Source organism: Solanum tuberosum, unplaced genomic scaffold (genome assembly GCF_000226075.1).
Source record: "Solanum tuberosum cultivar DM 1-3 516 R44 unplaced genomic scaffold, SolTub_3.0 scf00096, whole genome shotgun sequence".
NCBI lineage: Eukaryota > Viridiplantae > Streptophyta > Magnoliopsida > Solanales > Solanaceae > Solanum > Solanum tuberosum.
The window spans coordinates 1062221-1077773 of NW_006239025.1; the positions used below are offsets into that span (position 1 = coordinate 1062221).

The 15553-nt window shown below is 32.8% G+C and overlaps 2 protein-coding genes across 2 annotated transcripts in view; both read left to right on the forward strand.

The window, feature by feature from the left end:
- The first annotated feature begins 6972 nt into the window (after positions 1-6972).
- On the forward strand, positions 6973-10683 carry LOC102585599 (BES1/BZR1 homolog protein 4). Its single transcript, XM_006348261.2, has 3 exons — positions 6973-7454; positions 9523-10250; positions 10402-10683. Exons 1-3 carry the CDS (start codon positions 7239-7241, stop codon positions 10403-10405), a joined length of 948 nt encoding a protein of 315 aa, XP_006348323.1. The 5' UTR covers positions 6973-7238; the 3' UTR covers positions 10406-10683.
- A 1582-nt stretch (positions 10684-12265) lies between these two features.
- Positions 12266-15553, forward strand: part of LOC102585938 (uncharacterized) — a 7420-nt gene continuing 4132 nt past the window's right edge. Inside the window, exons 1-2 of the mRNA XM_006348262.2 lie at positions 12266-13482; positions 15196-15435. Of these exons, the coding sequence (XP_006348324.1) occupies positions 12796-13482; positions 15196-15435 (927 nt within the window). The 5' untranslated portion in view covers positions 12266-12795. The remainder of the gene's footprint in view (positions 13483-15195; positions 15436-15553) is intronic.

Consider the following 15553-nt stretch of genomic DNA (forward strand, 5'->3'; position numbering starts at 1 on the left):
AACAGTGAATGGGGTGGGTTTATATAGAAACCCAAGAATCCCAAAAATGGACGAAATATCGATGTGGGACTGTTGCAAAATTGAAAATCATTTGAGAAGCGATGTGGGAGAGGCCGAAATCTCCAATTTTCGCAGTGAATAAAGTGTAAGAGCTGGAGAGTGTACGAATTTGCAACGAAATTGAAAAGGAAAAAGGAAATTGGAAGGACCACACCATGGTTGCCTCCGGAACCTCCGCGTGTCTTTATGCTCGTGCTAAGCACGCGGATTGTACGAATTATGAAGTAGAAAAGGGGAAATTTGAGGCGGCAAATTGGATTTGGGAATTGGAATTCATAAGGCTGCTGGTGCCTTTTTTTTTTTGGTTGAGAAAGAGGAGGGGAAGAGTAATAAAGGGGTGGGCCGGATCTTTTGAGGGATTTGGGCCAAAACTTGGGCTAATTGAGTACTGAATTGGAAGTTGAAGGACTTGGTCCTTTGACCATATCCTAAATAAATCGCAAACGAAATAAATTACGTTTTTAATTAACTATTAAGCTTCTTAACCTTTAACAACACAAAATAATTATTTCGAAAATAAAAGGTTTTAGTTAAATTGTGAATTAATCAATTTTAAAGGAAATAAGATGCGTACTTAATTAAAACTCTATTTTTTGGTAAAAGTGATTTTCCAAATATTTATTCAAAATTTGGAAATTATATAAATCTATATATTCTAAGTATATAGAGATATATTTCATAGTAAAAATGGAAAATTGCATTGAATAATGATTTCAAAAAAGTATTTATGATTTTTTCAAAATAATTACTTCAAATTGTTTGAAATTTAAGAATCTTGAAAATTAATTAAATACTGGAGAGCCAAAATTGGGTGTCAACAGTGTTCCTTCATATTATTATAATGATTGCTTATTGCACTTCTTGAGATTTTGAAGAAGACACACAAAAGCAAATTTTGTTCTTTTGTAACTTGTAAATAAATAAAAAATTGTAGGAGAGAGTTCAATATTGAGAATAAAAATAATAAAATAGAGAATAAAAAGACGAGTATAAGGTAACTAATAATATAGGGTCAATGTTTTAGGAGATAAATAAGGAAACAGAATTTTTCACTTAAGCAAATTATTCCCAAAAAATGTTTCATTTCCCTTACAAAAGTGGGAAAACTAATTGTCATTTTTTTTATATACTTCTTACATGTTTTTTTTTAAATTTAAAAAGTACATATAATTTTTTTTTAAAAATAATATATATAAGTATGTTTTTTTTTAAAAATGGGGCCCCCCAAAAATATGAGGCCCCAAGCGATAACTTTAGTGGCCTAGTGGTTAAGACGGCCCCGCACATAGTACGAACAATTTCCTCATGTTGAATTTGCATTTCTCGATCATGTGACCAAGAAGACGAACCAATATTGTTACTTTGAGCCATTTGTTGGTCAATATCATCCGCAACTATATTTTCATGCTCATAGACCATAAATATTCCATCACTTTAACAATCGGTTAGTGTGAGTTAAAGTGACTATATGTTGGTGAGAATAATAAATTTTATGTCGGTGAGAATAATAAATTTTTAAAAGTAATGATCATGTGATTATAAATTTTATTTACATATGAAATAAATGGTTAGTAGATATAAATGTGGGGTTATTTTTAACAAAATATAAATTCATGGATCAATTTTTGTATTAAAATATCTCAAATCATGATATGAAAATTTATTACTCAACAATCGATTGGTGTGAGTTAAAGTGACTATATGTTGGTGAGAATAATAAATTTTAAAAAGTAATGATGTGATTATAAATTTTATTTACATATGAAATAAATGGTTAGTAGATATAAATGTGGGGTTATTTTTAACAAAATATAAATTCATGGATCAATTTTTGTATTAAAATATCTCAAATCATGATATGAAATTCCCATATAATTTCATATCATGGTTTTTGGAGAATATGGAATCATATCTCATGATATGGAATCATGAGATAGAATCAGCGTAAAATCGCATGTCCAAACGCTGATTCCATCTCACGATACTTGCAATTCCATATTATGATACCATATCGCATGGCCAAACGGGCCATAAGTGTGCGGAGTATATTTCACTACAAAGTTATCGTAAAATGCATGGACGATACACTTATTTATGTAAACGAATAGAGTGTATTTTGCTATGTTTTGAAACTAAAATGTTGCTACATTTCGTAATTAAGCAAAACTAATTAATCAATCTTTTAGGTAGTACCAAATTTACCCATGAAAATGTGAATCATTCAACTCGCGTGGAATTTACCCATGAAAATTAATTTTACGATCCTTTTTCTTTTTTGATTTTTATTCGGTGTTTAATATTCATGTTGGATCTGAGCTCAACTAATCCAAATTCATGCATTGCATGTCCATTTCTATACACGACGCTTCAAACATGAATTTTTTCATAACGAAGGCTCAAAATATACAACCAATGTCCATATATTTGAAATATATTGGATCATAACTTATAAGTAAAGAAAAACAATCCCAATTACGAATTGCCTCTTTACAATATTCATTGATGTGTATATCATCCCTCTCTTGAGTATATACATGTGATGTTTGAACTTTTAAATGCACTTTTTGAATTACCTTTTTATCACTTTTATTTACCATTTTGATGAAAAAAACAGTGTATGATTGATTGAATATGATAGTGGAGAACATGACTAGGTGAGAAATGAAGAAAAGATAATAGTGTATGATTGAATTGTGAGAGTGCAAGAACCCCACACAAGGGTGATGATAGATGATCTAAGAAAAAGTAATGAATGATTGAAAGGGAAAGTGGAGACCGCTAAGGTGTCATGATGGACATAAAGACATTGATGGGGTTTGCTTTGCCTTTTACACTTTGACCAATTGCCTTTTTCCATCTTATGAAAATTTTCAGGTGTGGATTTATAAATTTAGTTTATTCAAATAATAATAATATGTGATACAAAATGTATTAATTAGTTATCTTTCTAGTTTAACTAAGAAAGAAAGGAAGATTTCATTTCAATTCTACTTCCAATGCTTTACTATTTGATAGTGTCATTATTCAAGTTGTTAATATGGCAATACAAATCATTGTTGCAAATTCCAATCATGAGCCTATATTAGCATAAAATGAGACTATAAGACTCTGTTTGGATGAATTTATAGCTTATGACTTTAGAATAAATCATAAGTTAGGAATCTTAATATATACATATTTAACTTATTTTTGTTGTTTTTAATTTAAAGTAAGTGTTGAAAATTAATTATTTTTTTTATCTATCCATATTGCTTCATTTGTAAATATCAGCAGAACTAGCAAAATTCTTATGCGATGGAATAATTATTTCTTCTTGGCACTTCTTTGGCTAAGAGACAAAATTCAATTAATTTCTGAATTCTAAATTTAAGGTTATTGACATAATGTTTAAATAACTAAATTGTGAATTAAATTATATATATTTAGTAAAATAAATAAATAATACAACTAAATTATAATTATTGGGTTGTGTGGAAAGTAATGTGCGAGCTCCACCCAACAAATATGACTTTGTGATACTATGTTTTATTTGATGTTGGCTCAAGCTTTTTTGTCTTGGCATTTTCCTGATGTGTATGATTACATGGGGCTGTGTTATCATCATTTAGTGTGTAATATTGGTTATTCAGCAAACTTATTTTCAAAACAAAACCAAATTAAATAACTTTGCCTTGTTGGTGGCAGGCAGATCATCTGCAAATTGCAATGACAGCCTACTTCTCTTTTTTTGTTACTCATGAATTCATTGGTCCCTAATAACAGACCTAATTTAAAATTTATGAGTTCAAGATTCTAATTTTTTTAAATTTATACATATTCAATGAATTGAATTAAAATCATTTGCTTCTGTCGAATTAGTAACCAACACAATGGCTCCGCCCTATCCCCAATAATATGTGAAAATTAGCCTCACACATTTTGTGATAGAGTCAGAAATTTGACAAAAAATATATAAAATTAAATATACATTCATAATAACTATCGTTTAACCTTCATACATTACAATATTTTTCTAATGTGGCTCTGCCTATGTCGGTCCCCTACCCTCCTCCTTGGTCCAACATCAGAGCAGAGCTCTATGGCCCCAATTTTTAGTCTTACAGCTAACTAGAATGTTGGTTTTTATATTATTCTTCTTAGTGGCAAAATCATAAATACTTACTTAAAAGAACTCAAAATAAAAATAAGTATATTACTATATCTAGAATCTTTTTTTATGTCAAGCAGATTCAACAATTTATATACATATAAATAAAAGTTACTTTTATCCTATAATATACACGATAAATGTGCATAAATATCATGTATATATATAACTTAAATTTCCTTAACAAAAAAAGTATAGTACTATTACTTTTTTTTTTTCTGTTTTGTACTCGGTGTCTCAAGTCCATATTGAAGTCCCAACTAAGTTTGAATCACGCATTTTATGACCCAATTTGGAATGTCACTTTCAAGAAAATTTTCTTCATATTCAAAGCTCGAACACGAAATTTCTGATTAAAGGTGGAATAATCTCAACCTGGTACCACTACTAAGTTTTATTAGAAGAGCACACAATTTGTGTCTTTCTTGCATTTGCTTTTTCTTTGATATCACTATATTTGTTTATTTATAGTGAGTGAAGTGATGAGAAAAAGTATAGAAAAAGGGGCAAATAATATTTGTATTTTGTTGACTATTGAGGTGTATATGATATGGTACTTTTATCACAAGGGGATCACGTGAAAGTTGCAGAACTCATCGACTCCTCTCGCGTGCTGTGACCCCAGCCTTGTTAGGGGCCACTTACCATCGCTAAATTGTTGGAAATCTTTATTATTATTATTATTATCTAAATTCATCTAGCACGTGCGCCGAACTCTGTCACGTGTGAAATATTCCTCCTATTTGATTTTCTTTTTTAACCCCATTTTTTGCATTAATGTGTTTGTGTTTCTACTTATATAAAGGAAAGTCGGGATCAATCATAAAACGGTTTTTTTTTGTTTAATAAAAGCATAATCGTATGAATAAGTTCACACCAATCTATTAATTTGGGATATATATTGAGAAAATTGAAAATCTTTATTTTTTTAAGACATACAATGTTTTTTTTTGAGTTTTTATTGAAGATTGTAAATATTTGTTGAATGTTGATAAAATCTCTATCAAACACATTTGAAGTGAGGCGAACTAGTGTACCAACTTTTTAAACGAAGGATACAAACATGATGAAAATTTAATTATCTAAAATTATATTTCCAAAAACATAAATTTTTTCTCCAGATAAATTTAAATAGCATTGCTAAACCTTTTTAGTCTTTTCCTCTATTAAACAAAACAACTTCTTGTATAAGATAGTGATGGAAATTACGTAAACTTTAATTCTAATTTAGGAAGATTCAATAGTGTTAATTAGTTTAAGAAGTACTACTAGAAACCATGTCTATCATTAATACTCCGTACATAAATGACATTAATTAATCTTGTAATTTCATGAGTAGTACAATGAAATAAATACTACATTATTGCTTTTAATCGTTTTGATAATACTTAATAAGATAGATTCATTTAATGAAACACTAAATAGATGGAGAGTGATGGAATGTTCTACCCTTCAAACTTGAAGAAAATATCTATTTAATGTAACTAGCAGAAGTCTCTTCGTAGTTCACCATTTTTAAATACATCATAGGGTCGTTTTGGGCGAGATATAAAGTATAATAATTTCAAAATAAAAAGTAGAATTATTTTATCTCATGTTTGATTGGAGGTATTAGGCAGTCACTGGATTAGTTATTTCACCATTTTTGTCACGGTGATGAGACAAATTATCTCATATACATATTGGAATAACTTATCCCAAGATTAATTATTCTAAAATAACTTGTTTCCAATCAGATGATTCTTTATATATAACAAATCAAACCAAAAAAAATGAGAGTAAACAATATGGACATATTGGGTGTAAAATGTTTTACATTTTCCCACCTTTTATTTCCCCCCTTAAAGATATTTTGGTGAATCATGGTATGTATTCTCAATGATGTTATCATTTTCCTCAACTACATGGGATATTCTCATGTTTCTAGGAATCAACTTTATTTCAACTACAAGAACTTTCTAATAACTGCACTTATGGTGTGATCCTACTAATATTTGAAGGTCAGTTTTTAAAAATTTAATTCAAAGATCTATAGTCAAATTAATATGTTAGAATTTAATAAAAAATTTATAGTCAAACTAATATTGGAAGGTAACTTTTTAAAATTTGTTACAAAAATTCATAATCAAACTTATATTTGAAGGTAAATTTTTAAAATTTGATTAAAAATGTATAGTCAACTATATTTTAATTTATTGGAGGTAATTTTTTAAAACTTCATCAAAATTCTATAGTCAAACTAATATTTGAAGAAATTTTTTTAAATTTTGATTCAAACATTTACGGTCAAACTAATATTTGAAGGCAAAATTTTAAAATCTGATAAAAAATCTATTATATTTAAAGATAAATTTTTAAAATTTTGATTCAAATATTTATCGTCCAACTAATATTTGAAGGTAAAATTTGATTTAAAAAAAAAACAATAGTCAAACTAATATTTGAAGGTTATTTTTTAAAATTTGATAAAAAATTATAGTCAAACTTACATTTGAAGGTAAAATTTTAAAATCTGATTCAAAAATCTATAGTCAAACATTAATATTTAAAGATGAATTCAAAAATTATGGTCAAATACTAGTTAAAATAATAATTTTATTTTCAAGATAAATTAGCAATAGCTTTATTTTGTTGGAAGGTAATAAACTAAGATTTATATATTATTTTCCCATAGTAGTATTGTTTTTCACTTTTTTGTTTTGCCAAGGGGGTATTATTGTCAATTACTCAGTTACCTCTGAACGTCATGAAATCCCCTGCTTCTTCTTTTTCCTTTTCCTCGTATTAAAGTGGGGGACTCATCACTATTCCCATTTTCAGTGCTTCAATTATCCAACACTCTTTCATCAATTTTCAACCATTTCTCTTCTCAATTATTCCTTTTCGATTGCGTTTCATCAATCAGAGATTCAACATTTATTGCCCATTTGTTTGTTCCACTTCTCAGAGTTTCCCCTGTTTCTGGGTTTGTGTATACGTTCATGCAGTTTGAGCATTCAACGGCGTCGTTTTGCTAATCGCATCGATTAACATGACGTCGGGAACAAGGATGCCGACGTGGAAGGAGCGGGAGAATAACAAGAGGAGAGAACGACGGCGAAGAGCCATTGCTGCTAAAATATTCGCCGGATTAAGGATGTACGGTAACTATCAACTTCCTAAACACTGCGATAACAATGAAGTACTAAAAGCCCTCTGCAATGAAGCCGGCTGGACAGTTGAGCTCGACGGCACCACCTACCGCAAGGTAAATTCCATAGAAGCATTTAATTTGTTGCAGTCCATTGTCAGATTAAATTCATTTTTTCGCAAATTTCACATCACAACAACTATCAATAGTTGTGATATGAAATTTTACTGAAGAGAATAATAATTACGAAAAAAGTTGTTGGTTCAATGATAGGTCTGTATTCAAAATATCCTTCGTCAGAACCAGTCTCATGTTGCACGTTAGGTGGTTGCAATTTTGTGTAGCAAGAGTACAAGTAGCTTTGGTTAATGGATCGATTTATGCTAATTAAAGTAGCAGTACCGCAGTGTGTACTACGTACTGCAAAGCTTATCTGCACTAGCAGGCGTTTGTTGAGATTGCTGTTATAATACTTGCGTCATTATAAGATTTAGATTCTTCTTTTTTCCTTTTGCTTTAATCATCTGGCTACGTTAGATTAAACAGATATCGGTTAAACAATTCCTTTTCTTCTTTGCGCTGATCAATTTGCAAACACTTCAGTTATTTCATTATTAATCGTAACTAATTTTTATCAAAATTAATAACAAGTATAAGGTAACTTTGTCCGATTTTGCCTTTTGCTTTATTGACACCCTGAGTTGGAAATTTGCAAAGATTCCCCAGTTAACTCTGTTCTCACCTGAAAAAGTGATTTTGGTATTTAGAAAGACAATAATACCCTGCAATAATTTCACTAGACCTTTTGGTATTCACATGTCTGCCTTGAATTAGGGGTGGGTCTTTAACAATGTAGGAGAATTGTACTGGCTTATGTTTCTTCTTTTCTGCTTTTCTTGTGGGCCAAATTAACATTTTTTTTATAACTTTTGAGTGAGAAGGTGGGGGGTTGAGTTTTTCACCTTGCTTAAATGTTGAAAAAAAAGCACTTTTTTCAGCTTCTTGCTGTTTTGATGAAAGGTTCTTTATTAGATAGATACATTATTTAGGGAGTGATCTAAGGGGTGTTCAACATTTCTTTATAGGGGCTTTGCCTATACTGTTTCTTTTACTATTACTTAGGTGCCTTGTCTTATTACATGTGCCTTTCCTTGTAATCAGTGAAATGCATCAACTTAAATGAGACCTAGGTAGGGGGCTAATTAATTTACTTCCCAAATATTCACCTGATATTGAACTCATTATGGGGAGTTTAGATAAAAATGATTCTTTTGTGTGAGGAAGGTAGACTTGACATGTAAACGCAAAAAAGGAGAAAAAATCTTCGGGTGATTATGTCTGGTATTCTATTTGGGGTTTGACTAATTTGAATTTCTTTGGAAGTCCCACTTTTGGGTGAAACACTTCCTACTATAGACAACTCGATTTTCAGGATCCGAATTTGCTATCCTTGATTAAAGATGGAGGAGTATTTACCTTTGGTGGTTTAGACAATTTCATTACATGTTAGTAATGATTTTGTATCTGTCTTTGAGACAGTCTGAAGCCTACTAAGCAGTAACCAGCACTAAGGATATCTAGTGAGTAGTATTATATACTCCCTCCGTTTCAAATTTGATTGTCTAGATTTGATTTCGCACAAAGTTTAAGAAAGTAAAGAAAACTGTAGAATGTATCAAAATATCTTTTAATTCCATGATTTTAACATGTCACGTTAAAAATTGAAATTAAAGAGTTGCCAAAAAGGAAAAGAGACATCTTTTTTTTGAAACAGTAGCAAACAAATTGAAACGGAGACATTATTATTTATCTTCTCTCAAATCTCAGTGTGCGATGCGAGATGTTATCTTTCAACTCCTACCATTTGGTTGAACTGATCTAGAAGAATATAATTGGGGTCCTTTTTTTGTTAAAAGAGTCTGAACTCAGAGTGTTGTCTTGCATCATATAGTAATTGTTTTAGAGCAAAAGTACCTGTATTAATATGAAGAACTTTAAAGCAGCAGAAATATATTAATTGATAAGGCTGTTATTCACAAGAAATCTGAGATTGGCAGGACAATTTGAATGAACAAAGTTGATTTTTTTCCTTTTTCATAACAAAGATGTTGGTGCATATATAGTATGAAAATGGCTATTGCAACACCTCATAAGTTTTCTTGAAATCTTTATTGAACATTTGCAGGGATGTAAACCAGTGGAGAGATTGGACTTTTTGGGTGGTTCAACATCATTAAGTCCATGTTCATCTTACCAGCCAAGCCCTTTCACTTCCAACAACCCAAGTCCTGCTTCCTCTTCCTTTCCTAGTCCAGCTTCGTCCTCATACGCAGCAAACCTGAACATGGACGGAAAATCCCTCATCCCGTGGCTTAAAAACCTGTCTTCTGGATCCTCATCAGCTTCCTCCTCCAAACTGCCTAATTTTCACATTCATACTGGCTCCATTAGTGCTCCAGTTACCCCTCCTTTTAGCTCACCAACTGCCCGGACCCCTCGGATTAAAACAGATGCTGGCTGGGCTGGATTTCGATACCCTTACCTTCCATCATCTACACCAGCTAGCCCTGGTCGTCAGAACTTCATTAATGCAGAATGTTTTGCTGGAATAAGTGGACCACCTTCTCCAACATATAGTCTTGTTTCGCCAAATCCGTTTGGGTTCAAAATGGACAGTCTATCGCGTGGTGGATCTCGAATGTGCACTCCTGGACAGAGTGGTACATGTTCACCTGCTATTGCTGCAGGATTGGATCGTAATGCTGATGTTCCCATGGCTGAAGTGATGATCTCTGATGAGTTTGCATTCGGAAGCAACATTGCAGGGATGGTGAAGCCGTGGGAAGGAGAGAGGATCCATGAGGATTGTGTTCCAGATGATCTAGAACTTACTCTTGGGAGTTCAAAGACAAGGTATATTCATTCAGGTCGCCTAAAAGATAACTACATATGACCGTCCACAAAACATTAACTACTTACACCACCATATGTTAATCAAATCCTTTTGTTCGTTTTATCTATCTTACTCTTTGATTTGTTTCTCATTTACAATACAATATTGCAGATAAAACTTGGAAGTGTGCAAGCAAGCAGAATTGGCTCCTATTGATGTCAAGGTGCGATAGCCGACGGGGTTGTGTTAAAATGAACCAAAAGCTTTAGGCTTTTTCACTGTAGTTCATGTTGTTATTATAGCATCCACCCCTTCCCATCTTCCAATTCAGTTGCTATATAATGGAAGAACAGTAATTCTATAATGTGAACTTTAAAATTTGTAGCAAAATGTAAGTTGCAGAATTCAATTACTCCACATTATTTGAATGTTAGTTTGAACTTGAGCAAAAAAGGCATATAACTACTGCAAGAAGTTGGTTATGTCTATCTTTAAAACTATATTTTCTTATACTTGAACAGATTAGAAAAAATCTATGAAGAGGAAGTTGAGAAACCTTACCTTTGATGTCTGCTTGACTACACCAATTACAAGAAAGTAGAAACACTGTAAGAATGGGTCCAAAACTATTTGGTAGTGTTTAAGATATTCAAAGAGAACAACCTTCACTCAGGTCAAAGATGGTGTATTGATATGTTCAATTTTTGTGATGATAGAATAAGAGGGAGAAGCGGAGTCAGAGTCGAGATATAAAGTTTATGAGCTCTGAATTTGCCATTAATCCATAGTTATTTTAATTGTTGGATGTACAATTAAATAGTTAGTACGATTAGAAACTCTTCGAGTTCAATCATTTACCTTTTAAGTCAGAGACCAACGTCTTGAGACTAACATGAGTTCCACTTTAGGTAAATATCTAATGCATTCCTGATCGAAAAAATCATTTTGAAGTAAAAACTGTGCATTTTTGGGATTATTGTGGGAAAAATAAATATGATCTGTGGTCAATGATAGCATATCGGGAAAACACGGAGGCCCCACTTTTTGGTCTTCAAAATATCTTTCTGAAGTTTGCAAATTTTGAAGATTTTTCTCAAGAAATTCAAATCCAAATTCAAAACGTGCTATAAACTTCATGCACAAAATAAACTTAGGGCTGTTTGGATTGACTTTTGGCTTATGATTAAGTTAGGATTTCTAACTTATGACTTTTGGCTTATTTTTGTTATTTTGGCTTTAAAATAAGTGCTTATAAACACTTTTTAACTTTATCCAAAGACTTCAAAACTGCTTAAAAACTATTTTGGCTTAAAAACACCTAAAATAAGTCAATCCAAACGGGCACTAAGGGCCTGTTTGGATTGATTTTTGGCTTATGACTTATAAGCCAAAAGCCACAAGTTAGGATTTCTAATTTATGACTTTTGACTTATTTTTGTTATTTTGGCTTTAAAATAAGTGCTTATAAGCACTTTTTAACTTTATCCAAACACTTCAAAATTGCTTAAATTAAATCTTAGTTTTAAATCCTTTTAAAAAATAAATTTAGAGTTATACAGTTCATTATAAACTAAATGATAATTTTAATTTGAGTTATTATCAATTTATTGACCCTTCATCTCAAGCCGTATAAAATTACTACTATTATCACTATTTCTCCAGATAAGTACTTACTCACATCAAGTGTCAGCATCATATGATATAAATTCACTATAATTAAGTGATTCAATAAAAGGCACTAACAACCCATATACACACATATATATTTATTTATTTAGTATAAACACTTAATACTTTTTTGTTTCCACGAAAAAAAATGTTTTTTTCCTCCAAAGAAAATTAATAATTAACACATGCCGTATTTATAAAGAATTAAAATCACCAATCTACAGTTTCTGACTTACAGGCCCAATAGAAAATTACAGAAGGCCTTGACGTTGACACAATGGGCCCCATTCGGCCCAATTTGAAAACAAATTTTTATCTTCAGAACCACCAGAAGTTATCGCTGCTTACGTGGTGTTAACTGAGAAAGGGTGTGCGCATTACGCACCCTCTATTTCCCATCAAAACACAGAAAACATATCTTCCCCAGTCCCTTTTGTCTTTTTTCTCTCTTCAAATAGAAGAAAATAAAATCTATTTCATACTTTTTCATGGTTTCTTACAAACCCTAACAACTTCAATTAGAGGATTTTGAAGGAGTAATAACTCTGTTTTTGTGGATTCTGATAACGTAATTTCACTGTTTTTGAGCACCGGTGCCGTCGGAAACGGTTTAATTTGAGCTGTTGAGGTAGAGCTGTGTTCTAGAAGCTTCGCTGATTCTGGTATATTTCTGGAAACTTCTATTGATTGTTTATGTGTTTATGAACTTGGATTTTAGTTTGTTAAACATGAGATAGACTATTACTTATTTGGTGACAATCAGAGAGATTGTTTAAGTTGTAATCGATGCTTGTTGTAGTAGTATGGTTTGATGCTGTTTTGTTATAGATTGGAATTGAAGGGATATTTTGAATATTATAAAGGAATTTAGGGGTGATTTTGGTGAAGTTTTGGAAAATGATGTCTGTGGAGAGATCATTTGAAGCATGGGAAGAGGTGCAAAGACATGGGCAGGATTTAGCGGATAAGCTTGCTCAAGGAGTTACTGGTTTGATTCAGTCGCATATTACTCCTCCATCGTTTCCATGGCCTTATTCTCAAAATTCCAAGCTTTTTGATGTAGAGTTGTTAGCTGAAAGTTTTATTCCGAGAGATTTTGGGATAGCTGTGGATAAATCTGCTATTGCAGGGGTTTCAGCAATTTTTGATATGGGGAACAGAATAGGGCAAGCTTCTAAGATTTTTGATGTAGAGTTGCCGGGTCAAAGTTTTATTCCGAGGGATTTTGGGATAGCTGTGGATAGCTCTGCAATTCCAGGGGTTTCATCCATTTTTGAAATTGGAAACAGGATAGGGCAGGCTGGAGCAGACTTTGGGGCTTGCTTGAATGGAATGGTTCACCAGTTCTTCAGGAAGTTGCCGGTGCCTTTTCGGCAAGATGAGAATTTAGGATTGTCTTTGATGGCTGGGACAGATAGCCAAAGAGCTGATCTGAGTGTTACCTTGCAGGAGGATTTGGGGTTGTTGGCCGAAAGATTTAGGGGATATGGGTATGCTGAAAAGGATTCAGCTGAAGATAAACCAAGTGAAGAGGAGTTTCTTGGTGTTAATTTGAAGGCATTTAAACACTTCGGCAGATCACAGGTAAAATTTTAGTGAAAATTGAAAGGATTATGTTCTTGTCAAGTCACATCTATAATTTCTTAATTTTTTCACTCATATTTTTGACACAAGAAAAGATGACCAAACAACAGTACAGGGATGGAGGAGTAACTTATATGTTTTCAGTCGCGGATATGATTCCTTGCTTAGCATGCTACAAACATTTGGTTGATGCTTGTTTTATAGAATACTTAAGGTGCAGTTTTATAAAATGAAGATTTCCATAAGTTTGTTGTTGGATTCACGCCTTAGTAAGTATAATTTAGATTTTGCACTTGGAAGATACTTAAGCTGCAATGATGTGATATATGGATATTTCCAAAGCTTGTTCTCCGACTGTAAGCATTAGCAAATATGACATGTGCCTACAGTCTACTGGTTTAGAATGCCGCACTAATTGATCAAGGACTCAAGGTAGTGGTAGAGGTGTAGGAATTGACCTATAGTGATGTCAAAGGCTTGCTTTCCGATGCATAGTTAGCTTTCTTTCCATCATAGGGTGTTAACCCTATAATAAGTAGTGATAGTGGTCCCCTTCAAATGTGTGGGTTAAGTTCTATTAGTGAATATGTAGGCAGGAGATCTGTTGAAGTGTTCTCCTAGCTTCTCAGAGGAAAACCGAGGGAAAATCCTTTGAGGGGACCTAAAGCCAAACCCTGAAAGTTCCTTTAGAAAAATGTGAAGCTGAAGGCAACATATTATGGAGAATAACAAGTTGAATAGTTACCAAGCATTCTGTTTACAATAGGTGGCAAAAGAACTCTAATCCGAATCAAACAAGGAATCCTTGTAAATCAAGAAACATTTAAAAGGAAAAAAAAATGATATAAATAAATGCTAATTTGACTAGGAAACAAGAATGATGAAGTTATCTAAACCAAATAAAATTAAAATTCAAATCCTAAATTGTGTAGTGCCCCTGGTGTTTAAGCTCAATTGAAAAAGCGTGAGGGTCTTGTGTCTTTGGTCATAGGTCCGAGCCCTACGCCAAGCGAACTAACTCTGGTATTTAATTGGGGAAGGGTGAAGGGGAAAGCCATTGTCCCGCTGTTTCAAAGGCTGTGGTTGGCCCAAAAAGCTGGCTCCAGACAGATTTCTCGGTCCTTGGAAAAAACTAGAGCAGTATGTAGATAACTGTAGTATGGAAAAAAATGGTTTCACATATGAGAAATGAGTACTTCATTTTTAGCCGGTGACAGCCCTAGATTTTCCTTGTTTTTTTTATATTATGCGGGACACGTTGTAGCATTAGAGCTTCTTTGTGTGTTTCTTATTGTTACCAGTTTTTCAGTAAAGTATTCATCATTGTTGGCATTCAGCCACAGCTGATCCAAAGCTAAACTAGCAATTACCTTCCAATTATATTCTGATATGCTGACTGCTCCTTGTTTTTAGATCTTGGCTAGGATGTTCCACATTTAAATGTCAATTTGCTTCTGTAGATGGAAAAAATAACAAATAGATCACCAAGTGACTGCGTGTTCATGTCATTTCATGTATCATGCATGTGTAAAGTAACATTTCTCTTGATCCCTGCCAATTCCCTTTTAATAAATTGGGGCTGTGGTTACAGTTGTGGGAGTGTACCTGTTCTAAACTTGTGTGGGTTGACTAGAGGTGGGAAATATGTCGTGATTTATGTTACTCTGTTGTGAGTTTGTTTTGATATCTTACTTTCTTGATCTCCGAATGCAGGGTACAATCAATTTTTCGTCAACATATGAAAGTAGGACCAGGAATGTAGAAAGTTCTGTGGCTGCTAGAGGAGATTTATGGAGAGTAGAGGCATCACAGGGTAGTTCCACATCAGGAAATGAAAATTCTTCTCTGTTCCTTGTTCAACTTGGACCAGTACTTTTTGTCCGTGATTCAACACTACTTCTGCCAGTTCACTTGTCTAAGCAACACCTTCTTTGGTATGGCTATGACAGGAAGGTATGCAAACTGTAACTTTAGGACATTGTTTGCTTGTATTGAAAAGTCTTCCAGTACTTTTGGCCTTCTGGGCACTGGTTTGGGTGTGTGTGTGGGGGGGGGGGGGGGGCATACTAGA